Here is a 27560-nt window from a genome sequence, read left to right as displayed (position 1 = left end):
TGTGTGGAGAATTTTCTGGCTCGGTCATGTTTGATGGGCAACATTTTTTTTCCTTGTTATTGTTTTTTTAGACACCATCACTGTTTGTGCCGTCTATGTTGACAGTAATCGTGCCTTTCAAGTGGTCGTCCACCTACCCTGTCAGGAAGAAATCCCGTAACCACAAGCTCTGGGTCCGGGTGGAAAGGACTTCACGAGGCTGCCTCACGTCCATGACATACATCTTAAAATAAATGAAACCGCTGTATGAGAAGAGTATTGTGTGAGAGCCTTTTAAGACACAGATGGTGTCTCCATCTGTTGTTATGAAATTGCAGTGAAACACAGTATCATGATTTTGCCATCAGATTCACCTAAAGTGCAGCACTGTTCTGTGTGCTCTTATTACAGTGTCAGTCAATAATATTGATATTTATAGCAATCGGCATAATAATATAAAATAGAGATTGGAAAATAACCAATACCGTGTCTTCACACAATAGCTTCTTTCGACAAACATTTTCTGAGACCAGCTCAGAGAGACTTAGATTGTTAGATCCACAAATCACAGAGGACGGATTTAGTGTTTACGGGAGACAATGGGCGTGTCTCAGCACAGCACCCCCACTGTGCAGTGACAGCCATGAGGCGTTCCAGGCTCAGTCTGTTGCTGATGCCCACGCACTGCCCATCTCGTGCCACATTATCTTTGGCCCTCGGCAGCTCCCAAATTTTATTCCAGCTACACGCTCTGAGCTCCAAATGTAGCCTCCCCTTTGTCCCTTTGTCATGTGCAGTCAAATGGGAACTCTGTCAGTGAGCCACGGGGGCTTGACATTTTTGTGACGTTTAGGGAAGTTTCTTTGACGCATGGAATCAACTCAGTGGACAGTTGAAAAGACTGGTGGCAACGGAAGGCTGTGGGCTGCTTTGTCATAAGAAGACTTCTTTAGTCACCCAGTGCTGTATGACCACATATTCCGAGCCCCAGACGGAAAAATGAGCAAGATCAAGTCAGGATAGAAGATGGTGGAGTTCTTACATAATGCAAACATCAAAATTAAAATAGGACCAATATTCCAAAATTCGTAAAATGATTGATAAGCATGTGCCACTCACCTTATCTCAACTGTTGCTAGTAGTTTATTTACACTAAACTTCAATATGCAACACTGGTCATATAGAAAGGCTTAATTTTGCTTTAATCTGCTGTTAATGCTTTTCATACAACGACGTGTTTAATCAGCAATGAAATACAGATCAGCTTTGGTTTTGTGCAAACCTAGGCACCAGGTCAAAGTAGTGACATAGACCTGCTGACATAAAAACTGAGGTGTGCCAGCTCTAGGATTGGATCCGTGTGGCAGTATGGATCCAGGTGGGCACACTCTCTTGCCTGATGGCACACAGGGAACTGAGCTATCTTTAGAGGACATGCCTGTAGGCACAGAGGCACCGGGCTGGCACTGATGTCAAAGCTAGGTGCGATGTTGTTTTTTTAGGTGATACACAGCTGTCAGCTTTCTTCAGGAATGAAAGTGAGTACATGAGAAAGTTAGTATATGAAAGTGAAATCCATGTCATAGTGACAGTAACACCAACGTAAGTACATCCACAGAGCTGGATGGGCTCCATTCCAAGAGATGCAGACAAAATAATTAACACAAAGCACCATAATTTTATACTCCTCATTTTGTGCACTCGGCCACAATCATTGTGGAACAGCAAAGTTAGTTCCCCAAATTCGTGGCACAAAGTTAGAGCATATAATGGTCTAAAATGTCTTTGTTTGCTGTGGCATTAACACTACCCTTCACTGGAGCTAAGGGCCCAGAGCCAACCCTGAAAGCAGCCCCAGACAATAATCCCTCCTACACCAAACTTTACTGTTAACACTATGCGTTCTCCTGGCATCTTCCAAAGCCATATTCATCTCTTCATCTCCAGTCTGTTCTACTGATGTTTGTTTGTGGAAAATGCATGGATGCGTACTTGAGTTTATAACCTGTTCAAAATGGTGTGGTTGGGACACCCGAACTCAGTTCCTTTAGCCATATGGTGTATGTCAGCAACAATTAATAAAGGATCAGTAATGACATGAGACGGAAAGAAGAAGTGATATTGGCAGTTAGACAGACACTTGTCCATATGACATATGACGGCCTCATCCATGACCAGATAATCTTGCTTAAATTATTAGGGTTTTGGTTCTTACTGTGATCAGATTAATTCCGCCTGTGTTTTCTAAAGCAGTAATGATCCCTATAATCCTCACTGGTTTGGCTGCCAGGCGCTTTAATCCTTCCGCCACCAGTGAGAAAACAGGCAACAAACGCCACTTGGCTCTGCTACTCTGGACTTCCTCGGTGGTGCACGGGCTACAGCAGGCCTCCATCGGCTCCGCGGCTGTATGCAGTCGGGTACTGAGTGGGGCCCGTGTACGCCTTTATATAAAAGGACCTTTGTGCAGAATGCAAGATGTGTTCCAGGGTTGCATGTCCGCTTTATGGACAATACTGGGAACATACTGGGACTGACTCAGTTCTTCTGGCTCCATTATGGCCACCTGTTTGACTGCTTATCTGATCATCCTGTTATCTCAGTGGAGTTGATTTGGGTTTTTTTCCCCCCTTCATCCATCACTGTATTGCTTTGTGCATGAATAGCCCAAAAGGATGCTAGTGTTTTTGTGCCCAGTGTTAATACATTTGGTATTGACAGACTGAGAGCCAGTCTTGTAGTAACAGAAGGTGTACAGCTGTAATTTTCACAGAATTTGGGTCCATGGTTTTAATACACATATTAAGGATGGTGAATGCCATCAATATTACACATTAGATGAATGGTTGCCTAACAGTTGATGCTGTGTAAAAACATGAAATCCCAAAACAGGCATGTCTAAGGGAATAACGCTGAAGGATTATTTATTAGGCTCTTGTAGAACGTATCTTGTCTTGGATTGATTTACATCCTGTGTGGTATACAAAATATCCACCTTTATCCAAAATTGGACAACATTTCATTTCATCTAGTCTCTGTTATATAGCTTCTTTCCACTCAGTTCCCACAACCCAGTTTTTATTTATTTTATTTTTTTTTATTTTGTCAACACAATTTAAAGCTACAACCAGATATTGGAGTTGGGAACACCAAATGAGACATAAAGACATATAACACTAATAAGGATATACAATATTAAATCCTTATGTTGCGTCTTAAGAAATAGTTTATGATTAACATAATTTTATGGTTTTACGATAGTTGTAGAACAATTCAGTGAAGCAGCTGCATTGCTTCCTTTCACCAGTAGATGGCCATCCTAAATGAGGTACCACTCCTTGAAAAGCCTTTTGTCCTTACCAAAATGAACACATGTAGAAGGCATTTGTAATGCAGATTTGATATTTGTTTTTAAAAATATATTCAAATACATTTATTCTCTGTCTATTTCAGGTAGGTAGTGTATCGTTTATTAAATGTAATTTAGGAATATGCATAGATTGGCCTATATACAGTTACAAAGAATACTGAGCAAATCAAATTGCATCTGGATAATAGCAATAATCTAACTTTTCTATTAACTATTAATTAATTATAACAAGTGGACATGCTGACAGTAAGGATATAGATTAGCTGATAAAAAAATAAAACGAGGAGTTATCAAACGCTTGGAAACGATCATATGACATAACCATCCAAATGGCCACTCCGCGGTTTTGATTTAGCCAAGCAAAACGCGCCGTGTGAGTCCTAATCCAGTCCTTGTGTTCCGGTGCGCCCCTCGGAACTCCTGCCCTTCCACGCTGCTGCTGCGCTCCGCCAGGGATCCTGCTCAGATTGGTCTTGGAAAAATATTTCCGACCGTCCTGATCCTGGGATCCTCCACCTTGTTCTACTCTATCGCCGCGCATTTCGTGACACCGTTTGTTCGATGTTGGTGGTTGTTTGGGTAAAAACGTTCATCTTGGCGAACATGGATTGATTTGATTTGCCCTCGGCACCGACGCCCGTACAAGTTTTGGTGCGCGATCCTGCGTTCGTCTCTCCGCGCCACCGACACCGGCGCGCCAGCCAGCTTCATGTTTCGCTGGGCAACTTCCAGAAGTGACTGGTTCCGGATGATTGTAGAGCTTGTTCGTGGGAACTGTTGATTGCGTCCGCGCCACCCGGCTGAACCGGGGACGGTTGGAGGAGGCTGTTAAACACGGATCGTCTTGCAGGGTTGCGCGTCTTGGCCACTACCGCGGCTTTTGGAGACGGGATGGCGGGGCGGGCAGCGTCGCTGCTCCTCGCCATGGTTTGCCTCACCTCGCCGTGCTCGGTCACGACCGCGCGTGGTGAAAGAGGTGAGTCGGAAAAGCATTCGTTAACGTTGACTCGAAAGCAAAGCTCGAACTTTCCTCCGTGCAGTTCACCGTGCTTTACAACTGAGCGTTCATGCAACCGCGTCCCGCAGTTATTGATCGCCAGCGTTAACGCGCAGTTACCAGCGTGCTTGTTGATTTCAGATCTAGTCCTGGGAACACAACGAGTAAAACAATCCATGCTTGGAGCCTGTTTGGTAACTCCAGTCAATACTGCTCATTGCTTCAGTTGCAGACCAAGTTTAAGCTAGGATTAATAACAAAGTGCTAACTGCGAAACTGCAATAGTAAATGGACGATATCTTTTCACATGACAAAGAAGTGCGACCTGAATGTACTTGTGTTGTCTGTGTGACTGGTGTTGGGAAGCTTGTGTGTAGTGTTCGCACATGTAAGGTAACGTTCACGATCAACATGCATTTTAAAGGAGTCATAGGTTATAGGAGCAATTCCAGCTCATTAAAGACACTGCTTTGGGGCAATGTGGCAGTAGTAATGAGCTCTAGCTGAATGTTCTTGTGGAAAACCACATTGTAATTTGATGGACATGAGGCAGCCTTTTTTTCAGAGGATGTGCCATAGGATGTTACTGTTGTGACATTCTGCTTTGTAACAGTAGATTAAAAAACCTCGCAGATATCGTATTAGCTAAATGCTTTCCCAAGTTAAAAACACTGGTTTACACAGGTATACGGCATAAAGTGTAAGTTTAAAAATGACTACAGAACATTAGCGGTTGATCGTAGGGTATTAGAGTGCTGAAAGAAAGAAAAGGTTTATTTTCCTGTTTGTTCAGAATTGCATAGAAAGACAACACACCACGTTTGGCTGTAGGAGAGGGAGAACCTGCTGCCATTTGAATCTCTTAAGAGCAGACCCATGCTTCATGGAAGACGATCTCCCGTGTTTTTCTTAGCTTGCAGAAAACCTGGCTAGGAATGTTTCTCACCTGGAGCATTTTGTTAGAATTTCAGATAGTGAGGTGCTGGCAATGGGCAGACAAAGTAACATCCAACATTATTTAGGTGGCGTTTCATGTCTGAAACTACCAGCAGCCCCGTAGAGCTGTGGCTGTCTTGTGTGAGGAAACTGATGAAAGCTGCTCTCCTGCATGAAAAGCACTGTGCCGTGGTTTTAAAAAAATCAGGCTTTGCTGGAGATCAGTACAAAAGAGACGGATTGGGGGGCTGGGAGGAATGGGCAGACTCTGCCTGGAAAGTAATAAAACCAGGAGATTAAGGGGGAATGGGGAGTTCCTTTGGGAGCTTTGATTGTTTCCAGAGAATTGGACTGGGACCTACATGTGGAGAAAGAGTTTCAAATTACTAATTGTTGGGTCCCCTTCTGAAAATATCTGTTTAGTTGAAACATGTTTTTGAGGTCTTGAAACTACAACTATGAGTCATTAGCGGACTATATAGAGGTGCGATTCCAACAGCTGATGTAGATGGACACTGCTGCTTATTTAATTTTCACCCAAGAGTAAGAAAATGGTCATACGTAGGTGATGACTCCATTCTCAGTGTTTCCTAAAGCCACTACAGTGCTCTTGTAAATCCTGTTGGCATTCCATTTTATCCTGTTAATCCCACTGCGAGGGAGTAGTTCACTGGTGGTTTTCCTTTGGACAGTGTAAACGGTATGCTGAACTGTATAAACACTGCTGTGATCTGTAACTCCTCAGTGCTCTTTGACGTTTGCTTCCTCAGGCCTTCCTGGCGTTAGTTGAGGAGTACTTATTTTTGGCATTTTTGCGTTTAGTTATTGCATTGAAAGGCAACTCCTGAATTGTTAACGGGGCTCTTGGCTAATGTCAGTTTACAATTTCACATATTAGAACTAAAACAAACATTCTTTTGTTGTTGTTGTTGGTTAGACTAAGGTAGATTATTTCAGTGTAAAATATTCCAGAACAATTGAGAATTTCAAAAGTCTCTTCTTTATGTACTACCTCTGTATAATGTATTAAATATTGTGTAACATATATATTGCATGCGTGGGGAAAATGCAGTCCTGTGAATGTGATTACTAATTATTTCCATTGAATAAATGATTAATCAGTCAGTCAGTGTGTTAAAAAACATGGTTAAACTTGAGGGGGTTTCTTCTAGGCTGCCTGCTTCAGTTCTGGTCTCATTGTGACTCTGTGATCTTGATTCTGTCTTCTGATTGTTCCTCACTTCCCAGCCGCAGGATTTTGTCCTCAACAAACGTGCCACACGAGACGCTAATATTGCCTCAATGTGTCACGTTGGTTGACTGGAGTATATATCAATCCATTATGCTGAATTAGGCTCGTTATGGTAAGTCATTATAACTGTTGCAGCTGTATGTTTTCAAATGTCAGGAAACAAAGAAGATCAATATCTCTGTAATAAATCTGGCATTGTCAGCAGTTGAATCCTTCTGGGGGCAGGACGCAACAATCACCCCCAGCCGAGAGCGTCAGCCTCCAACGCGCTTTATTAATTTAGATGGACAATAGGCCTTTGGCTAATTGCCTGATGTGCAAAAGAAGTCTTGCGAGCAGAATATAAATGGACTGTGATTGATGGAATTGCTTTTGTGTGAAATCTTTTTTTATTTTTTTTGTCAGCGTGGCTCTTGCGAGTCATTGCCAAAAAAAAAAACAAACCCAAACCCAAATCGCGTTTCGTTCTCGGGGTAAGAGATGTGTGCAGGTCGCCTGCGTCGCTCGGTCCCCTCGAGCCGTCAATCACACTTTAGGAGGCGCGATCGCGAGCCGGCCTGAAGACGCGCTCGTGTTCTTCGCTCACGCGAGGAAGCTTTAAGGCATAAACAACCGCGTTCGCGACGTTTCGCGGGGAACGATTACGTTGTTGCTTTTACCATCTGTCTGTGTCCCCCCCCCTACCTTTCGCCGCACTTCTCATTAAACAGAGGGACGATTATTTAGCAGAGCCTGTCAGTCAGCGGAGAGATATGCATATGGAAGGAACGGACCATTTTAAAGGAGATTATTGCAGCCTAAGTGGAGTGTAACTCCATATTATTCTCTCCAGCGACACTGTTTTCCCAGGTGAATTTGGATGTGGCGTTCTGCAGCGGCCGCGTGCTGCGAGTTCACGTGCGGTTGGCCAGGACCTCGCCGCGTCTGTCTGTCTGTGGGGGATTTGCGATTCTGAGATCAGATTGGTAGCTGGAGCTGCTCTCTCCACGGGACCCCGTAGATCTTCCCTGTAGATCTTAACTCGGTCTCCGGTGAACTCCCGCCGCCTTTTCGGCAGCTGGGGTGGATTATGGTGCATGCCATGCCGAGGAAGCTCGTGCTCGGTGGAGCGAGGCCTGTCGTGGACTCCATTTAGGTGGCTTTCTGCGTGTCCCCCAGAGATGCCATACAGAACTGAGCAAATCTTTCCTTATGTCAAAACTGGACTCGAAATGGATGGAACCGAAATCAAAACCTGGGTGAAGCTATTCTGTTTCCCAGGCCCCCCCAGCGGCATGAACATGTATAGTGTTTAACACAGCATTTCCCAGTTTGTCACCAATATTTTCTCCACTCGGTTCTGACGCCACTGGCTCTGGTATGCTGACAAGAGCAACATATTGAGTTCTTGTTCATTGGCAAATAGCCTAATCTCATGAATTTTTAAGCGAAACATAAATCGCCTTAATTTCATTTCTGGCATTCCCACTCCTCTTTAGGAGAGGATTTCATTTGTTATCCCTCACTCTGGACGATTTCCAGAAAATTGCATTTGCAAATTCAAAGGAGTTCAGCGCACTACGCGACAGCTAGTCGAGAGGACGAGCTCTGACGATTGTTACTTATTTTATGTGTGAACCAGAACCAGAACGTTTGCCACCCAACTGAAAGGCGTTTGTGAAGTCCAGTTGGAAAGGGGATCATTCGAGCCCATTTAGAAGCGACTCACTTTGGTAGAGTATTGTAGTGCCTTTCTCCAGCAGCACAAGGGCAGGAACCCCCTTCCCCCCAAAAAATTAATTAGTATTGTTCCCCTCTCTGTCTTCCTCTCTTCAGTTTCCATCACCAGTCAGGAAAAGGGCCCAGATTATTCCCTGTGACCCGTTTTCCGAACTGTACTTAATCTTCTGCTGCAGTGACGGCTTCCAGCAGCCGGATAATAGAAAGGCAGATGCTGAACACTCATCTTGTTGTGGTTCTTGGCTTTGCGCTGTTCAGAATTTCTTACACTGAAACTACGATAACTAGCCTCCATTGTGTGGAAGCATTTTTGGGGCAAAACTGAACAGTGTTCTTGTGCTTGGTCCTCGCGGCCAGCCATGTTACTGTCAACAAATCGCCGCTAAAGAAACCTGAACAGATCTTCAGTCTGTTGTGTGGAGATGTGAAAATGTCTCGTCTGCCAAGTCACTGAGCAAAGCCGTGATCTCAGACTCCCGAAGCTCACTGAAGCGCAACAGTCTGGTTGCCCAGTGTTGGTATACCTTGGATGGATGCTGAGAGGGTCTGTCCCCCAGCTCTGTGGAGGAGTGGGGGAAACAAGGTGCTCGGTGTGCAGCTGGGTGCACCACCGAAGAGGGATGTGTATGTGCTGAGAAGCTCTGCCAGAATGTGGCCTGTGGTTCTTGGCAGATCCAGACGAGGTGAAGATCTGTGCCATGCAGGGCCTGGCAGATGCTTCATCACGAAGGTCCAGGAAGGGCGCGTCATACACTCCAGCTCCAACACACACACACTCCCACTTTCCCAAACGGGGGATTACTATTCTAACAGATTACCTAAAGTACCAAATAGTACAAGTTTCTAATCAGTTTGAACTAATCTAAGGTGTTTTAAATTTGCCATATTTTCCAGTTTGAATTGAATATAAATGTTAAATACCTGTCTCTGCAGAATTTACCCAAACATCAGTCTTCTCGCACAGTATACGTCTGTTTAGCATACTGAACATACTGGGTTAAATAATATGGTTGATAATAAATTGAAGCAACAAAAAATGCATTCTTATTGTTATGGGTAGTGCCAGTACATTCCAGCTCCTAAACTGATATAGGCGCATCTCAGTGTAAATTACATGATGCTAAAAAATGACCAATTTAAGACTGTACAGACATGAAAAAAAAATGTTGTTGCAATCAAGGTTCTCTTTTCTAACATGGTCCTTCCATGTTTGAGTTGGTGTGTGAGTAATCTAGGAGAAAGCCTGCGTTATAGTTGATCTTGACTAGTTAACCTCTCTGAAAAGCATCTTCACGTTTAGGTCTGCCTTTGTCCCTGACGTTGTAACCTAACCTCCACATTTCGTGGCGGCATCCAAGGTTGGTCCGCTCTCCGAGCGTGCCGAGGAGCACACGCCTGCCGGGCTGAGTGCGAGCTCCTGTCCTGGCAGTACTGCAGATCCTGAAGATTCTGCTGGAGGGCAGAGAGCCTATCGGGCTGGTGCCTTGCAGCCTCTTGTGTGCACAGCTGTTGCATAATGGAGTTTCTCAGCCCTCCTGGCGTTTACTTTAGGATTAATACAACGCTAAGGCATTGACGGAGCAAATGGTTGTGGTTGACGTTAATTTTCATTGTCACCCTTAGTTTGTCTTCAGACGTTACACAAAAATGGGTACTTAGGAATGTATATCAAATACAAGACTCAGGGTTCTTCCAAGGCCTCCAAGCCATGCACAAAGGCACTTTATTCACTGACGTTTATGGGACCATCAAGGGGCCTTGTGCGGTGTCTGTGGCAGGCTGGGGTCAGGCATCTGCTGGGCCTGCCCAATGAGAGTTGGAGAGCTGCCTTTGGTTTAAGGGTATGAATGCAGGGGTGATGCAGTCTAGGCTCTCCCTGGCTGCTTAGCATCTGACCCTGAAGCCTTGACCCCTGACCTGCTATGGATTAGGACTGAACCACAGAAAAGTACAGACACGGAGCACAAAGGCGGCGGGAGCACCTGCGGAGCGGGTCGGCATTCCAGCACTGGACCCTTGGACACATGTCCCATGAACCCAGAGGGACATGTTAATTATGAGACGGCATGTCATTAAGGGGATCCCAGCTGTTATTGTGTAACCCTTGTGTGTTTTCTTTTCTAAAAGACAGGGTAGTGGCTACGACTTCACTTTTTTAAGTGAAATAAATGAGCATTGTTATTCAGTCACTAGTTTGCACATTATTAGTAGAAATGTATTTCTAATGAGCTGAGATGAATGCGTCTTCATTAAATTAATTTAGCCACAATGCCCAAGTGCTGATGGTCTCCATCGCTGCACAGCAGTGTTCTTTAACTTGCCAGAATGATTCTGCTCCTTATTCATTTCTTTCGCAAAACTTAACGCAGAGTAATTTTATTTGTATTTGCTGTAATGCATTTGCCATTAATGGACCAGCAACCAAGTCTGTCTCTTTTTGTTCGAGTGATGGAATCACATACTATAAAAGGGCACAAACCGGCAGCCACAGCAGTCTACACCTCCACTGGAGAACAGTGTAGAAGAGCTTAATGGCCTCAACCCGCGTGATCCACTGTCTCCCGCCAGTTAGAGATCTGGGCCGCCTTTCCCAAAAGCATTGTAGAGTTAAGATCGTCTTAAATCAGACAGCGGCCCTCTCTCTACCGTTTAAAGATGATCTTTGTGTTACGACACCTTCGGGAAACGCGGCCCTGCTCGACTGTGAAACTCAGCAGACCAAGCGGCATGTCGGATAGTTAAACATAATGTATAAATATGGGGATGTAATGGCACCGTTCTCTGTTAGGCTGACTCGGGAGGCGTTGGGGGCATGGCCTGACACCCCGAGTGACTCTCAGCGAAGGCTGGTCTTGTGTACGCCATGCCCAGAAGGGGGGGGGCGCATCGGCGTTTCAGTGCTCCGCCTGGATAAAGGCTTGGGTGCGCAGCCCCACACTGTGTGCAGTGGTAATTAATCTCAAGTGAGAGAGTGACTGTCCCTGCCGTTCCTTTTTAAGATCCCTGGATCCTGACATTCACTTAAAAGGAGCCTGCTGTTTGCCTCTTCTTTGAGTGTCCTTTAAGAGGTTATATATTCTATGCACGGCTCTCCCTATGCAGAGCCACGGCTGAATTCTGGTTATTTTGAGTCGCAGTGTCAGTTAGACAGAATGAGAGATGGCAGATTTATCTTCTGATGCAGGTTTTCGCACTCAATTATGGTTTCAGTTCATTGGTCCATTTTCCTCCCCCCCGAATTTTTTCATCAGAGAGTAATTCGTTTTTTATGAAGGAATATTCTTTCCCCTCCGCTTAATTTGCTGAAGAGGAAGTGGGACTTCACCTTGTTCAGTCGTATTTAATTAAAGTCGGTGAGTCGTGTGTTGTGTTTCTTTGGGCAGTGCTGCCGTGGCTCTTACTGATGAGATTTTCCTGAGGGGAAGGAATTGTGTGAAATGCAGGAAGCCATTAGGAAGCCGTGACACTGTCGCCACCCCCCAAACAACACCTGCCTCGTCACCCCCTACTTTAACCAGTATAAATCGTGTTAACAGTAATGATGATAAAAGCAGGAAAGAAGAGTACTTGCGGAGCAGAAGCTGCAGAGTGGCTACCTCGTTTAGCAGAGCGAGGGCTGTCCTAGTAGAGAGAGAGCAGAGAGACGCTGAGAGAACGTCACCGTCCAAGTGCATGTGAATTTTTTTCCTCTCCAGATCAGATTCTAGTACAGAATATGAGTGCCAGAGGTTCACTGTTGATTCAGGAGAAACACATGGATGTTTCTCTGTGGTTTTGGTGTAATCCTTGGAGAGCCACATTTCTAAAGGTTAACCTCTGTTTTGACCAAGACGTAGGCTAGCCTTTTCCCCTTGGGCTGTTATGTCTGGTTTGGCTTACTTTTGGATCACCCTGCATGTCTTCACTATTGTGTGTTGTTTATACGCCTCTTGGGGGCACGGGTGTTTTCTGTTGTCCAAATCACATCACACTGGATTACTTATGTTTCAAGGAATTCATGGTTTTATGCTGGTTTAAAAAAAAAAAGATTCATTTTTGTAAAACAAATTTGTCTCTGTTTAGATCCCTTCTTAAGAGCTACCACCAAGGATCTGGATCAAATATGTAAGTTGGCATGGGAGATGAGATAATGTAAATATATTCAGAGCAATGTTCTTGGAAATCAGATTTACATTAGATGAATTGTGGGGTGTTTCTCATGCTCTTATATACACAAATTGATTTTAGACTCTTGGAACTCGTTCAAGTTGAAGTTCATCAACGTCCGTAATCGAATTACACAAGGTAAACGTTTCCTAATATGATTTCCAGCTTAGCCTCCATTTCCTCTTCACAAATGATCAAGCCAATGCGATGATTAAGATCCTGCTGTTCTGGATAGTGGAGAAAGATCATTCTGCTTTTCCTCATCCCTGGAAGGAATGCCGATCATCCGCGTGCGGGTTTTCCGGTCATCGCGACTAACCACGTCACTTTAGAATCGCTGCTGCAAATGTTATTGCAGTTAAGTGATTTTTAGGAGTGTGATGTATTGGACCCAGGGGAGCATCTCTGAGACGTTTTGCGAGGCTCCTGTGGCTTGGAGCTCTTGCTCCAATTTTGCTCCAGTTGGTGCTTGCAGCAGCTCTGGGGTCACGTCTTTATGACTGAGACAGGGAGGGGGGAACCACAGAGGAATACGTGGTGTGACCAAGACCAGTGGGGGATCGTTCGAGGCTCGTTTGTGTCCTCTGATGTCCCGGGGGTGCTTTTTAAATTACTGCCTGCTGAGCGTTGCATTCTCCTAGCCTTTAGCCATGTCGCTGGTCTCCTCTCCTCTAGTCCTGTAGTCGATGCGATTCCAGGCCCTCCTCGCTGGTCCGTTGTGCTTCCCTTTGCACTTTTCGGAGTACGGGTTTAGTGTCACTACATTATTTGTTCTTAGCCATCCCAAATCTCAGGTGGTTTATTTATGTACAATTTGCCATGGCGACACCATTGTTGGCCTAGTTCTTGTCATGCATCGAGGACTGAAGACTCTTGATGTGAGGCCTACCATTGCCTCCTGTCTATTAAGCAGTATTTTATAGCAGTGTTTTACCATAATCTGTGATTAAATTATTGATCCTGGTGTGTTATGCACCTTAGGAATTAATATTTATTATTATTATGCTAAGAGATGCAAATTCAGCTATTATTCCACATGGCATACAGCCACCCGGAATTGAACCAACAATTACATGATGGGAAGAGAAGAGTAAACAAGATAATGTGAGAACATGTGAAAGGGCATCCTAATAAAAGATGAACAATCCTATTAAAGCAGCACCTCTACCACATTAGGTCCATCTCTCCTGGTAGTTGACTCCCATTAATAATGGATGGGGATTTTTTTCCCCCCATATCACTTCTTGGATGTGCTCGATCCTCTGCACGCCCCTCCTCATCCCCCCGCAGCTCTGTGATTGGTTCTCACCATTGATGCTCTCCCCTGTGTTCAGTGGCAACGTGCATTATTAGGTGAACCGGCTGTGTCAGCGGGCGTCGACTTGAGGGCGTTACAAAACGGACGTGTTTAGATCGGGAGGCCGCACTGTGCAGAGGGCACCGAGCGTTGTTCCATTCCCGTATTCGTGAGGGGGCGAGCAGTACTTGGAGTGTTCCACATTCAGTGCCGGGGGGGGGGCAAGCAGTGGTGAGTCTTGTAGTGTAATCAATTCTGTGTACTGTAAGCCATGACAACCTTTTTATGTGGGGAAAAGGGCCTAAGCAAAACTAGAGAGGATAGTAAATCGGTGAGGCTTTTAAAGGGTTTGTTCACTGTGGCTCTCTTTTAGAATGCCATAACTCAGGTCCACAAGCATTACTTTTGTTTTCCTCTTGATGTGAATACATGCTTTGATCTTCAGTGTTTTGGAAGTTGGCTTGATTGCATGCAGAATGAGCTTGCGTGGAGGGGGAACACGCTTACCCTCAGAGTCGCGTTCCAGTACAGGAGGGCTCGTATACCACGAGAGGTATGCCTGGAGTTTTTAAAATCCCCTGTAAGCAACACGCCCGGTCAAAGCTAGCAAGGGTCTGTTTTGAGTCGTCTCAAGAGATATCCTTGTGTTCATCACAGAGGCTATCGGGCTCCTGTTACCCTATTGACCCTCCCTGGGAGCAGTGAACATGTAGCGGGGGAAGGTGGAAGTATCGATGTTATGAACATGTAGCGGGGAAAGGTGGACAGTGCTCGGGCCACAGGGCCGCGTGTCGGCCGCCTCGCGAGCCACATCTGAGACTTCTCAGCAGGGGCCATGCAGGCGGTACCGGCCGGAGGAGGAGGCGACCCGTGCTCCAGACTGTTCAACTCCTAACCCTACGCACCGCCCCGCTCTGCGCTGGTGTGCAGAGTCCTCTGATGTGGCTCAAGCATGGCTCGCCTGTAAGAAGGCGAAACTGCACCGCAGTGCTCCTGCTGGGGGAAAAACTTTGGGAATGCGCCCTTTGTTGTTGTTGTTGTTTAAAAAAAAAAAACTTTTCTGTGATTCCAAAAAAAAAAAAAAGGTGTCTTAAAGCAGCTGTCTCAACATGTCTCTCCAAAATATCTAACCTACAAGAGGCGAGGAAGCTACAACCCAGTACCTCACTCTGTCTGGCTGTGGTGCTTGTCGCCATGGAGACATCAATGATGTTATGAGGCACATGGAAACTGAGAGCCCAAATCTCTATTAATGATTAATTTCTCTGGCTATTAATCATAATGTTCTAACGTTGCCTTCCACACAGGTCACAATGGCCTGCTGTCAAGCTTTGAAAATGAATGCGTGCTTATATTTGTGCTTCTATGGGTGAGGTATTTTGCTAATGTACGACTGCTATTTTTACTATTTCCTAAAAATTGGCATTCACTGACCGACAGATAAGCCCCAATAAGTCTGACAGTTTGGGCCATATATTGCATTTGGAAATCCAACTGTGTACTGAAATACCACTCCTGTGTGACAGAAACATTGAGACAGTATTGCTTCAGTCTTTGGGTGTGTGTGTGTTTCACCCAAGGGAAATACTGCTTCATTTGTGCTTATTTTACTTTATTAACACCATCAGTTCACACAGTGTTGGTATAAATGTGGCTCGAAAAATCTTTAGGTGGTCAATGAAAATTATATTTAAAGTGATTTTTGGATCATAACATGTTCCTTTTACTTGGCTGGAAGGAGGGTTGAACCCTTTCAGAAGACGGCTTTTCCTTAGCGACTGTAGTTTGTGCTCTCTAATTAAATCGGCCGTGTGTGGTCTGGGATATTTTTACATGTGTAATATGAAACCCCTCAATCTGTTCATGGAGTTTGACACCTCCCATATTGGGAAGTACGTTGAAGCAGCGTGATGTGATTTTCTCTTTTTCTTAATGTGAGCAAAAAGAAAACTCTGTGCTGCGTGCAGGAAGTGAAAACCCTCTCCACCCCCCACCTCCCACCTAAAAACAACCCTCCCAAAACCTGTTGGCTGCAAGCCATTTTCATGACTCCATTAAACTATAAACGGTATGCTATATTTGGGAGACTGTAACAATTAATATGGTTACGAGGAGAGCTGATATGTGTGAGCTGTAATCAAATTCCTGTCCAGTTACTTTCACCGAGCTGCATCTCCTGGTTAAACTTTTAATGTGGTGTGCTAGCAGACGTGCCTTCGCTCCAGGCCTCTTTATACAGGGGAAAAAAATTGTAAGTGAACAGAAAAATGCCTTTTCTATTATGCTGATCAGCGTCCAACCACCAGGTTTCCAGTAGTTCATTGCTAGCCTACGTCTGCTACCTGGAAATGGGACAAGAGGAAATAGGAAAATGTTTGCCAAATTCAGTGGCAGTTGTAGTTTTTTTTTAAAAAAAAGAAGAAAAAGCTGTCTTGATCCACGGCTGCATGCCCGGCTCCCACTCACCTTGCGTGTATCGAGGCTCCGCCCCCCCTCCGCCCCTCTCTTTAACTCCACCTCCCCACCTTGCCCTTCTCGCCCGCGGGGCTCCATAAATATCATTTCATCCGCCGGAGCTGCTGACATGAATCAAAGGGCCTCCATAAATAATTCATCCCCGGTCTTGGCTCCCTGCTTAGGAATTTACGCCGCGAGAACTTTGGCGTCCAGGCTCGGCGCCGTAGAGCACGCGCGCGCGAGGCTGTTGCGCGCGTGCTCCTTACCACCAGCTTGCGCTCACCTTTTGGTGTCTGTGCAGGGGGGTGGGGAGGCAACCTTGATCTTTGCCACCTGCCTTCACTTCCACCGAGCCGTTTTTTTCTCAGGTGCGTTTGTGAGCTCATTTCCCACGGTGCTCGTTTACTCCTGTCTGCGCATGCTTTCATGGCGCAGGGGCGTTAAAGGTGACAATTTAAAAAGGCCACGTCAGTCCTCGGTTGCCTGGTTTCAAAAGATATTTTCTTTTCCGTGATCATCTGCTCCTGTAGCTGTGTTGCTCATTGTGTCTGGGGGATTGGATGGCAGTGGACTGTTACAGGCATGTAAAGCATGCCTGCTGAAGGTGTTTGGCTAGTAGGTGTTCTTTGCCTGGCTGAGGGGGAGGAGAACTGTGGGTGTACTGGTGCAGAACGATTTCAAACCTGCAGAACCACATTGACTAGGACGGTAGGACCGGTGGCACTCTCTCGAAATCTGGTGAGGGAAAGGAGCCCCTACCGTTTGGAAACGCATGCCCAGGGCTTGGTTCTCCCATGCCCCCTACAGCAGCGCTGCGTCTCCTGGGTCTCCTGCTTATTGCAGCATCGGTAGTGCCATTATTAATTACTACTGGAAGCAGGATGTGGGATGTGCTCTGCTCTGTTGAGGTGACCTTATTTCTATTTGGGGTGTAGCGAGAAGCCCCCTGTGTGGAGTCTGCTAGCAGAAACAGATCGGCAAGCGCGGAAGGGAGGGTGCACCTCTCAACCCTGTGTGAAGGTCCCACCCCGACGTGTCGGCTTCGGCCGCTCAAACGCCGGCGCCAATCGTTCTGCCCACGGACGTGCTCTCCGGACGACCCCGGCAGAGTGGCGTCGTGGGGACGTGCCCGTTTCGGCTCGGGCTCGCCCGCTCTGGAGGCCTCCGAGACGGCAACTGCCCTCGCCCGCTGCGGTCACTTACGGCTGCCGCTATCTGGGAGATCCACCCCACCCCAGAGCACACTCAGTAGGATGGAGTGACCCTGAGAGGAATTTTGGGTCGGAACAAGGCAAGGCTCGGTGGAGCAGGGGACCGTGTGGGGTGAGTTGCGCGTGGCGTGTAGAGGGAGACCGGGGACGAAGCGGAGCGGTGCACGACTAGCACTGCAGCAGACAGCTATAAGTCTGCTAGTCACTGCAGAGGCAGCACAGCACCACTGCCCCGTCACTTACGCCAAGAGAGAATTATACCTCCCTCCTTGTTTTTCCATTACTGTACCTTTCTGAGATGCTATTTGATTATTGGTAGAACAGACCACAGCAGTAGCCAATGAACGACCTTTCCATTGACGCTGTCAGCCTGGGCTTCGTCACCGCCCCCCTGAGGCCCTGCTGGACGGATTCATACAAATTGATGTCAGTCTTTGGCGTTTGTCTTGGCCAGGAAGCAGCGGGCCTCTCTCGTCCTGTGTTCGCCTCTGTGGGACACAGGCCTGCCGTTCTAATCCAGAAGCACTGGCTGAGCTCTTCTAAAACTGCTTAATATCGTTTGGCTGAATGTGAGCACGGCCTGTTTGTGTAACGTGAGCTGGGAAATCTGGGTACAGTGAGAATGGAATTCCCTTTTTAAATGGCATGTTAAATTTTAATAACAGACTTTTGTTGAACTCAATATTTCAGGGAATCTCGGCAGTATTTTTTTTTTTACTTACAGTTGTGATGTTTTTTTTTTGTTTGTTTTTTCCTTTTTAAAATTTGTTTAAATTTGTGTTTACTTTTTTTACTTCGTGTTCGCCATCAATCTGGCCAACAGAGTGCTCACCCGTCTCTTTATGCACAATTGATGCTTACGTTTATTTCAGCCTTATTTGGTTTGAAATTATGCCTGAGAGAGTCAGTAAAGAGGGCCAAATTGATTTTAAATGATATGTATTGGACAGTTAATTAATACAGCTAATTGACTGTGTGAGCGAGCCATCAAGCTGTGTGTGCGAGAGCTCGGCACAGATGCTGCCTCAGGATTCCTGGGCCATCGGCATTAACGTCAGTCTGGTTTTATTGATTGTTTCATGCACCCTTTGCCCCATTACAGCCTACAAACGTCCAAGGCCACTGTACACAATCAGGCTGTAGCCGGTGTTGTTATTGCCACAACATGCAGTTTACGCCTTGTAAGTGATCAGCCCCCCCGACCGAGGGGGCCTCTGGGTAAGAACCGGCCCCTTCCTCCCCCTGTATAATGGAAGACCTCTATTTTCCACGAGCAGTGCCCCCCCCCCCGCCCATCCCCCAGCAGCGGAGCTTCGCGCCCCGGTGCGCTCGGCAGAGAGGAGAAAGGATGACGTGTGGGACAGAGGCTTTATGGGGCTGCGCCATGACAGAGAGATTTCCAGGCTTCCACTTTTTCGCTGAGCCAGGAGGGAACTGTCTTTAAATGATGCAGGGTGTGCTCTGCCTCTCACCGATCGGTCCGGCCCGATGCGTCGGGTCCGTCTGCTTGGTTACTGGGGTTACTGCGGGCTGGTTGGACGTGTTCCGGTCAGTGCGGCGGAATGGAGGAACCGTGTTCTGTCTTTGAAATGTAGGAACCTGGAGTAACTCATTGTGGTTTCAGAAAACTAGTGGTGCACTGAAGAGTCTGAGTTTGTAAACGACTTTTTTAGTGCCAGTATGTCCCTGCTGCCAGTTATGGTGATCTGTAGCACTTCTTTCTGGGGACCAGTAGAAGATGTAATAATGTAGAAAAACAGCACATGTTGGGTAGGAGGCGTCCAGCAGCGTGAGGTTTCATACTCAACCATGTAGCCTTTAAATTTAAAGTCATGCAAAAGTGGCAGATGAATGATTCTCTCTCTGGTTCTCTCCCTCACTCTCTCCCTGTGTGCGCACTTCTGCATGTCTACTGTATGCTCTGGCAATTTAGTCTGGCTCTTGGTTCGAATGTAAAGTTCGAGAGCGGTGTGGCACTGTGTTCCTGTGGGTGAACGTGGATGTGTGTCAGGAGAGCGTGTCTTTGTGTCCAGCCACTGCGGGGGCTGTCTGTGCTGGGCCCATGGGTATATCTGTGTGTTATTCGTGTAGGAAAAGTGTGTTTGTGAATTCCTCTTGCTCATGGGTGTGTGTGTAGCTTCTCTCATTATTTGGACATGACTGCGTGTTTGTATGTTCTCTCTGTGTGTGTGTGTGTGTGTGTGTGTGTGTGTGTGTGTGTGTTCATGTTTGTGTAAGTAAATATGTTTCTATGCTGCTGTGTCTGGTGCCTTGCCCTGGCTGTTTAACTACCGCACAGTGCCTGGACAGTGTCAGTCCTTCATGCGTGGTCTTTGTTTGGAGAGCCCTCCCTCATCTGTTTGCTTCCCTCTAATGGCTCTATTTCTCCCTGCACCAACACGTAAAATATCTTCGATTATTCCCCAGCCTTTACTGTATCCATAACGGCAAAGATCCCTTTCCCCCACCTCATTTAATTTATTTTCCCCCATAATTGAATTTGTTAGGACTCTCATTCAGTTAGGTGATATTAGGGATTTTTCCTGTAGCCTGTGGCTTCAAAAGGAGCTTTTCAGAGTTGCCTGGAACAAGGACCGCTTTTCAGAAGAGTCATGTCTGTGTGTGATTTGGATCCTCTGTGGACTGCAGGGAGGACCGAGCTGCCTCTGATTGCCATCCTCAACCGATACCTCAACAGGAAGTAATCAGTTCCGCGCTGGGAGGTCCAACCCCCCACCGTCTCCCCTTCTGCAAATGACATGCAAATTAATGTGCAATGGGAATACTGGACCAGAGTGGAGTGGCGAAAGGTGGCCATCCAACCAGGAAATGCAGCAGACCAGAAGATTTCTCCACAGGGAGCAACAGGCAGTTTTGGGAATGCCAGATAGGGGGAGGTGGTTGTACAGGAGCATGGTGGCTGCTTTTTTTTTGATTATGCTGGAAGTTGCCGGAGGTCCAGCCAGCAGTTGCTGGACATCCAGTGACGTCCTTTGCTAAGGGTTAGATGTTCATTCATGTGCTGGATTGGGCTTCAGGCCTGGAACTGCTCCAGCCGAGTCTGAGCTCACTGTCCTGATTCACGTGTGATTTTGCAGACATTCGTTTTAAAGGCTAACCGCACATGACTGAGCCAGTGTGCGATGCGTGAACACCAGCGTGTGGTTCTGTGCTTCCTCCTGGCCTCTTCAGGGAGAACCGTCACTGAGCTAAGATTGTGCCTGACTGGCAGTGCCAAGCTCTGGGGCTTGCATGCTGACCCACAGCATATGTAATGCATCGATATCTTTTTAAAAAAAAATGTTTTATTAAAATCCCTCTCAAGGGAATTGGGCACACTCTGACATAGGACAGGCTTGGTGAAGGCCTCTGACTAAAATGAAGACATCTGACTCAGCTAGGCTGTGGCCAGACAGCACTTGTGCTTTGTGAGAAAGGAGCAGTGGGTCCCGGCAGAGGCCCCTTAGTCGTCATCGTCTCCATTGTTAGGAAAACTGGACACTTTCCTCTGTCTTTGCAGATTGATCTGTGCCGTCTGACCGCCACTGCTGTTTGTCCAGGAGGCTTTTTAATGCCGGAGGACATGAGGCCTGAAGTACTTGGTTATATGCATAACCTTACATGCTCATTACATTACTCGGTATCATCCAGACCAACAGTGGTCCGGGTTCAGGAGTCATGTACTGACTTTGTTCTGCCTTTCTTCTCACGATCTTCGGGAGGCATAAAAGTGAATGAAAGACAGTTGCTCACACTCAGACCTCCTCCCTCCAATTTAGAGCTTCTGGAGAAGGATCCATCTGACACGAGACCTGTAATTAAATCGAAACGCGACTCTCGCCTTTCAGTGAGCGAGCGAGTCCTTGCACAGGCCCCCCGCTCTCCCAGGAGCTGCGTGCTGCGTGCCGAGCAGTATCTTCCAGTAGGCAGATAAACCGTCTGTTTCATCCGTGTGCCAATACTCATTCCTTCCCCCAATTATCGTGGCACAAAGTGGTTGGAGAGTGGCTGTATAGACGCACAATAGCTACTGCAGGCGTACGGGGAGCCCAGGTTTAAAGGGCCAGGCGTGCAAAGAGCTGGTATTCACCTTGGAGGTGCCTTTCAGGTGGTGTCTGTCTTCATGACGTCAGGGGCCACTGACATGCAGCGACCCTCTGCTCAATATAAATACAGAATCTAGGCTGGGGGACAGAAGCATGATTGCTGTTTTGTTTTTATATATTAGTTGTTTTAAATGGTAATACTTTGCCATGAACTAGTAGTGCTTTCTTGCGCAGTGAATTGACTTCCTCTGCATGGCTCAGGTCCTGCTGAACGAGCGATGCTGAGGAGTATCTGGCTTTATGTTTCCTCTATGGCTCCGCCCCCAGGCAGAAGGTTGAGTCGATACCGAATGAAGTTCATATTGTATTCATTTATCAAATCGAAGGGCGGCTGAATGTGGCGTTGCTGTGTAGCTCGGCACAGTGTGGGTGCTTTCATACGAGATATGTGCCCTTTGCTAATGAATTGTTGCAAGCCTGTTCCACTGGATTGTCCTTTTTCGTCCTTTTAGCTCCTGTGCTGGTATTGATCAGCATCGAGTTGCCTTGCTGTATCTGATGTAATGTTTATTGGCTGATGAATGTGTCGAAGCATACTGCAGCATCCAGCTTGGACTGGAGGTCCTCTCAGGTTACCTGTCTGCAGTGGCTCTCTGTGCGTGCGTGGGTGCTCGCACGCATGCCTGTAGTCCTTTGTTTTCGAAATCCCTTGCACCTCGCTACTCTCGTCACTGTTGGCCTAACGGTTTTAATAGCAGCCTGTCATGGCTTGCCTGCTCCTTGTTTTCTTTAGCCCTGCAAGCTTTCGGATAAACGGTAGCACCCTTGCTGCCTTTAAGCTTGCGATTGTTTTGTGGAGTGGAGCGGCAGCGGGGCTTTGTCCTACTGAAGGGCCCGCCTCCTGTACTGCACTACCTTTGGTGAGGTGGGCTTAGGCAGCTGCCATGTCCAGCCCACCAGACAGTACCCACCTGTGTTTGAGAGGGGTGCATCCTCCGTGGTGAACTGAACACCCCCTGACCCCTCCCCCACTGAAGTGGGCTTGTCTTTGTTTGATAGGTGTGTGGCCTCTTTTTGTGGAGGGTTTCATGAATGAGCCCAAATACACGTTCTGAATTTGGACTGTGTGGGCCGGATTGCCGGATTGCATCCGTTCCTAGCTGAGCTGAAGGTCTGTTACACGAGGGGGGAGGAGGGGCCAGGGTTGGAGAGAGGGGTCCCTCCGGGACTCAGCACACTCATTACAGCTAGGAGTCCGTCATTGCCAGAGGGTCACCATGGTAACGCCCGGTATGTGATTCCGACAACAATGCCAGACCCCCCCCAACCCCAACAACCTTCTCTACCATTTTCCCCCAATCATCAGATGAAACCCAGCCTCTCTGTCGTTCTGGCTTCATGCTGCATGGTGCTGCATTCATGCTGGCGGGTAGGGGTGGGCGGAGGCTTTGCTGTTAAGGTGGTGGTGGGGGTGGTGGTGGTGGTATGACTGCATGTATTTGCATGCGTGCATGTCGGCGCTCCGCGTGAAAGTGCTGGCTAGAAGCAACAGTGAGGACCAGATTGTTCCCGTGTAATCACCTGATGATGGTTGTTCCTGGCCTGGATGCTGTAAAGGTCGGTCCGGGCCGAGCACGATGGGCATGGCGCATAGGAACGCGCGTTTGTGTCTAGCGTGTCTGCTCGGCTGGCTTATGAAGCCTCAGGCGTGACACGCTCGGCGTGAGCAGATTAACGCTGGCTGGCCTTGTGCGTGAGCACCGGTAGCCGTCTTGTGCTGTGGCCCTCACACTGAGCGGGGGATGGCGGGGCGTGGGCAGGGAGCCCAGGGAGCGGGGGCATCCCCCCTGTACTGATTACCAATTGGTGAACCTGCACAGTGCACCCGCCAATCTCCCCGGGCCTGACTGCTCGTGCTCCTACAGATTACATCATATGTATCACTCGGTTCCGGTACTCCTGTAGTATGTTATGTTAATCGGTCTCGTTACTGGTGCATGCATTGGTACCTAGTAGCGCATATAATACTGCAATTACTCACCGATAACAAATGCTGTGAAACGGAGCTGGTGGAAGCCAATGTAGAGAAACCGGCATGCTAAAGCAGCTTTAAATTAAACATCAATATTTTATTGTGCCTAGCGCGTCTAACTATGGCTCGCGCTGCAAGAGAGGATTAATAATGGCAAGCGGCTGGCGGGGACGTGTTCTCTGCCAGCGGAAGATCGCCCGGTGGAATTGCTGAGGATGGGCTGATGTAGGAACGCCATATGTTCCTGAGGAGCCGCGGAGATGCTGGAGCTCCAGCGTGGACAGGAAGTGGCAGGCTGGCCTCCCCAATGAGTGGCCACCTGTCTGCTGACCAGGCTCGCTATGTGCTCCAGAGATCAGTCGGAACGTACCACTGGCCTTGCTGGGTGCCATCACATTGTAGAAGGGAAGCCTGGTTGAAGAGTTATGGGGGGCTGCTTATGGGTGGGAGGTGACAACCTGAGGTATCCGTTGCTGTTTTGTGTGTGTGAAGGCTGTGTAAGGCTTGAAAAAGTGTATTTTGGTGGGTGGGTGGGTGTGTGTGGATGTGTGTGGGGGGATGGATGGCTCCGCATGGCTGCAAGGGTTTGCGTTAATATGATTAAGGCGGATTACAGAGTTCGTTTGCAGATCAAAGAAAGCAAACCAATTAGCACCCCCACCTTTAACACTGCAGTCAACCAGGCAAGATCGCAGCCAAGCAGGATGGCTCGGGGAGGAGCTCCCTCTCTGATTGGCTGTCTTTCTTTTTTTGGGCCGTGTCCTCCAATAATGGTGCCGATGGCTGCAAAAGCCGGTCTCTGTCATTGGAATGGGGTCCTTCCTTTTATGCAGCCTCCCCCGTTCGTCCACTTTACTCTGTGTTCAGCCGCTAGTGAGGGTGCACATGGCAGACAGAGTCAAGTTTCTTTGTCTGCTCCCTCCCTCTGAGGGCTGATCAGATGGCTGCTCTCGGCCAGGTGGAGAGGACCTTCTCCACTTGTCCACTTTCCCCGGACTCCTGCACGTATAATGGCTGTAACATTCAACCCCGGTCTGCCAGGAGAGAATTGAGTCCCCTTTTTAAATTCCGTTTCTGGGAATTTACCAATCGGAGGCATTACCAATCACCACGATCCGCCGGGTGACGGCCGGGTTCGTCTCGTTCAGCTGCTTAGCGGCCCTGGCGGCTGTAGTTGGAGGTTTGGCGTCACGCGACGCCTTCGCCTGCAGCATTGCTCCTTCAGCAGACCTGCACGCACGTGCATGCGCCCGCGTCCGTCGCCTCTCCCCACCCTGCAGGTGCCCCGTGAATAATTAAACGTGCTCTCTCACCGTGATGGAGAGAGTCTGTGCTGGAGGAGCAGCGCTCCGGCTGTGAAGAGCGCCCTCGGCCATTAAGCAGAAAAACTGTCTGCTGGTTTTAATAATGTTGTTTTTTTTTCCCTCTCTCCCTTCTGCGTTTGCTGGCATGTCATTTGGAAACGGGAGAAATTGTTCCGTTCTCTGTAACTCTTTGTTTAAATGCGTGTTGTCGTCACCGCGACGCTGCTTCTCTGTCATTTCACTCTTCAGTTACAGAGCAGGGCTTCCTCTGCCCAACTGTACTCGACTGCCATTTTTTTTTTGTAGTTTCAAACAAATATGGCTTCCCCCCGTTGGAACTGAGTGACTAATCTGCGCAAGACAAATGTGTCCTAATCAAGGAGCCCGTTAAAAGCTTTTTAATGGTGGCGATGTGAAACGGCGCCCCTCTTTACAAATCCGTGGCTGCTGCTCGTGTATTTATACATTCATGAGGGCGCAGCGCCATGAAAGCAGATACGTGTGGCGTAAAAATAGGCTTGTAAAGGGGATTAAAGGTCTGCGGCCGGAGTGGCCTTCTGTTCGGGGCTCTGTTTTGCAGCTCGGACGCCGGCAAGAGCCACATCTCTCCCTTCAGGGAAAGGCTTTGTGAGCACAAATCATTAGTGCTCCTGAGTCACGTGTCCCCCCCAACCCAGTGGTGTGTGTCTGTGTGTGTGTCTGTGTGTGTGTCTGTGTGTCTGTGTCTGTCTGTGTGTGTGTCTGTGTGTCTGTGTCTGTCTGTGTCTGTGTGTGTGTGTGTCTGTGTGTGTGTCTGTGTGTGTGTGTCTGTGTGTGTGTGTGTCTGTCTAAGTGTTGTCGAGAGGCTGGTGCAGCCAGAGTGCCGCCCATTCTAGCACGACTCCTGACTGCCTCTGTGTCAACAGAGCATGCCCCCCCCCTCCCCCCCACTTTAGGCAGGCAGGTGACGGGTTAAAATTGAGCTTTTACTTCTAAAATGCAGCAGTCCTCTTGTGTTTTCACTGCACGTAGCTGATGTTCGCCTGACTGGGGAAACGGGTGACACAGGAGTGGCGGAGTCACCGATCGAAAGCGGTTTCGCCGCGCCGGTGCACGCGGCTCCGTTTGTTGTCGGCGAGGCCAGGCGGCCTCGCTCGCTTTGATGAGGAAGGCTTCAGATCGCACCCTCGGAGTCCAAACACGTCTGTTCGCAGACAAGGAAGTTTCGTGGAGGAGTTGTGCCCGAGCGGCGTAGCTGGAGGGGAGATGGGACACGGGGTGAAGGCTGGTCCTGCCCACCCCTCCTACCCCATGCCCTGGTTCCAGCAGAAAGATGGGAATAGTGGAACTTGATGGTTGACTTCTGCTTTCCTGCGTCCAGAACTCATGAGAGGCTGCTGATGGAATTGGGATGTCCATGTTTAAACACGCATTTTTAATTATGAATCTCTTCCAGTTTGAGATGTATGCAAGATATCAAATATGTGGCGCTAGCTTCATATTGATTTTCCTTTTTTCCGAGCGCGCAGCTTATACACCGTGTACAGAATGAGGAAAATGGCTGAAGGGAGTGGGGTGAAAATCTTGTGTTTTTATTTCATTTCATCAAGTCTATAAAGACTTTAATCTTATGCTGCCGTGGTTGTTGCAGTGGGACTGCGCGCAGTGGAAGGCCGCACGCAACCGTGTACGCTGTGACTGACACAGATATGACCATGGTGGTGGTCTGTAGAGGTGCGACGTGTGTGTGCGCCGAGTTCTGCAGATGAAGCCGCCTGTGTCTTTACCGAGCTTGATGGAATCGGCTGGGGGCCGGATCTGTGTCAAGTGCTTTTCCGTCCGTGTTTATGAGCGAGAGGCGCTGCAGAGTCCCTTTGCAGATAGCGAGGACAGATAGATAGAATCCATCATCTGGCGGTCTCTGAATAAATCCCCCCTGTCGGGGCCGGCACGCGGCCCAAACCGCGTTTGTGTCTGCCTGAGCTCGTTGTTTCTGTTATAGGGCTCTTATCTGCGGAAGACCGATAACCAGCGTGGAGGTGTAATTCTCAGTGTAAACAAATAAAACGCTGTCTTAGCCGCGCTAATGGCGTCGGACCCGCGTCCGGCTGTACTAGCCTCTGTCGTCAATGCCAACCACAATGCTGCATACAGCGTTCTGCCCACGGTGTACTGGGGCAGAAGCAGGTGTTGCTTGTTCAGACTGTTCCAGCCTGCGTGGGGTCTCCTCGTCTCCGAACGAGCAACGTTGGCAGTGTTAAAGCACAGGGCTTCTCCTCACACACTTACCCCTCCTTCCACAAGGGACCGCAGGAGCTCAGGCATGGAGCTAAACAAAAGCAACCCTGCCCTCCAGCAGGACATAAGCCCCGACGCAGGGATGAGAAGCGAGGAGAGAGAGCGCGTTAAGAACAGCATTCCATTACACAGCACTGGAACGGCAAGCCTCGCTCTCGGCATCGGCTTGCGTCGGCGCAAATAACTCCCTCTAATGACGCCGGCTCTGCTTGGGTTCGGCTCGCCTTATCTCCGCAGTCTGGCCTGACGTTTGGACGCTTAAACCTGTTTCGCACGCAGCTTCCAGGAAGGCTTTGAGTTATCAAAAAGAGCTTTAGAATTAATTAGTCTGGGGAATTTGATGCATTGTTTGTTCATGCCCTCCAGCTTCTCTCAACAGAGATTCCCATGGCATATATTTCAAATTGCTGCGCGTTCAGCTCAGATGCTCCTCAGAGCTGTGGCGGGGTGTTCCGAGGTTGGACAGTGCAAAGCGCTTACTGTACCGCTGTCAGCAGTGCTCGTGAATGTCATACCTTTTTATGTGAGGTGAACACC

The 27560-nt window shown here is 48.0% G+C and overlaps 1 protein-coding gene across 8 annotated transcripts in view; it reads left to right on the top strand.

The window, feature by feature from the left end:
• The first annotated feature begins 3282 nt into the window (after positions 1–3282).
• neo1a (neogenin 1a) overlaps positions 3283–27560 on the top strand; it is an 82161-nt gene continuing 57883 nt past the window's right edge. For 3 of the 8 annotated variants that reach the window (XM_035523729.1, XM_035523739.1, XM_035523727.1), the window contains exon 1: positions 3284–4325. In XM_035523729.1, the coding sequence (XP_035379622.1) occupies positions 4241–4325 (85 nt within the window). In that variant the 5' untranslated portion in view covers positions 3284–4240. Of the gene's footprint in view, positions 4326–27560 lie in introns of all 8 variants that reach the window. The other 5 variants (XM_035523737.1, XM_035523735.1, XM_035523732.1 and 2 more) reach the window with 2 other exon arrangements.

The sequence above is a fragment of the Electrophorus electricus genome, chromosome 1 (assembly GCF_013358815.1).
Source record: "Electrophorus electricus isolate fEleEle1 chromosome 1, fEleEle1.pri, whole genome shotgun sequence".
Lineage (NCBI taxonomy): Eukaryota > Metazoa > Chordata > Actinopteri > Gymnotiformes > Gymnotidae > Electrophorus > Electrophorus electricus.
The sequence above is the reverse complement of the archived record's forward strand: the minus strand, read 5'-3'. Positions and strand labels throughout refer to the sequence as shown.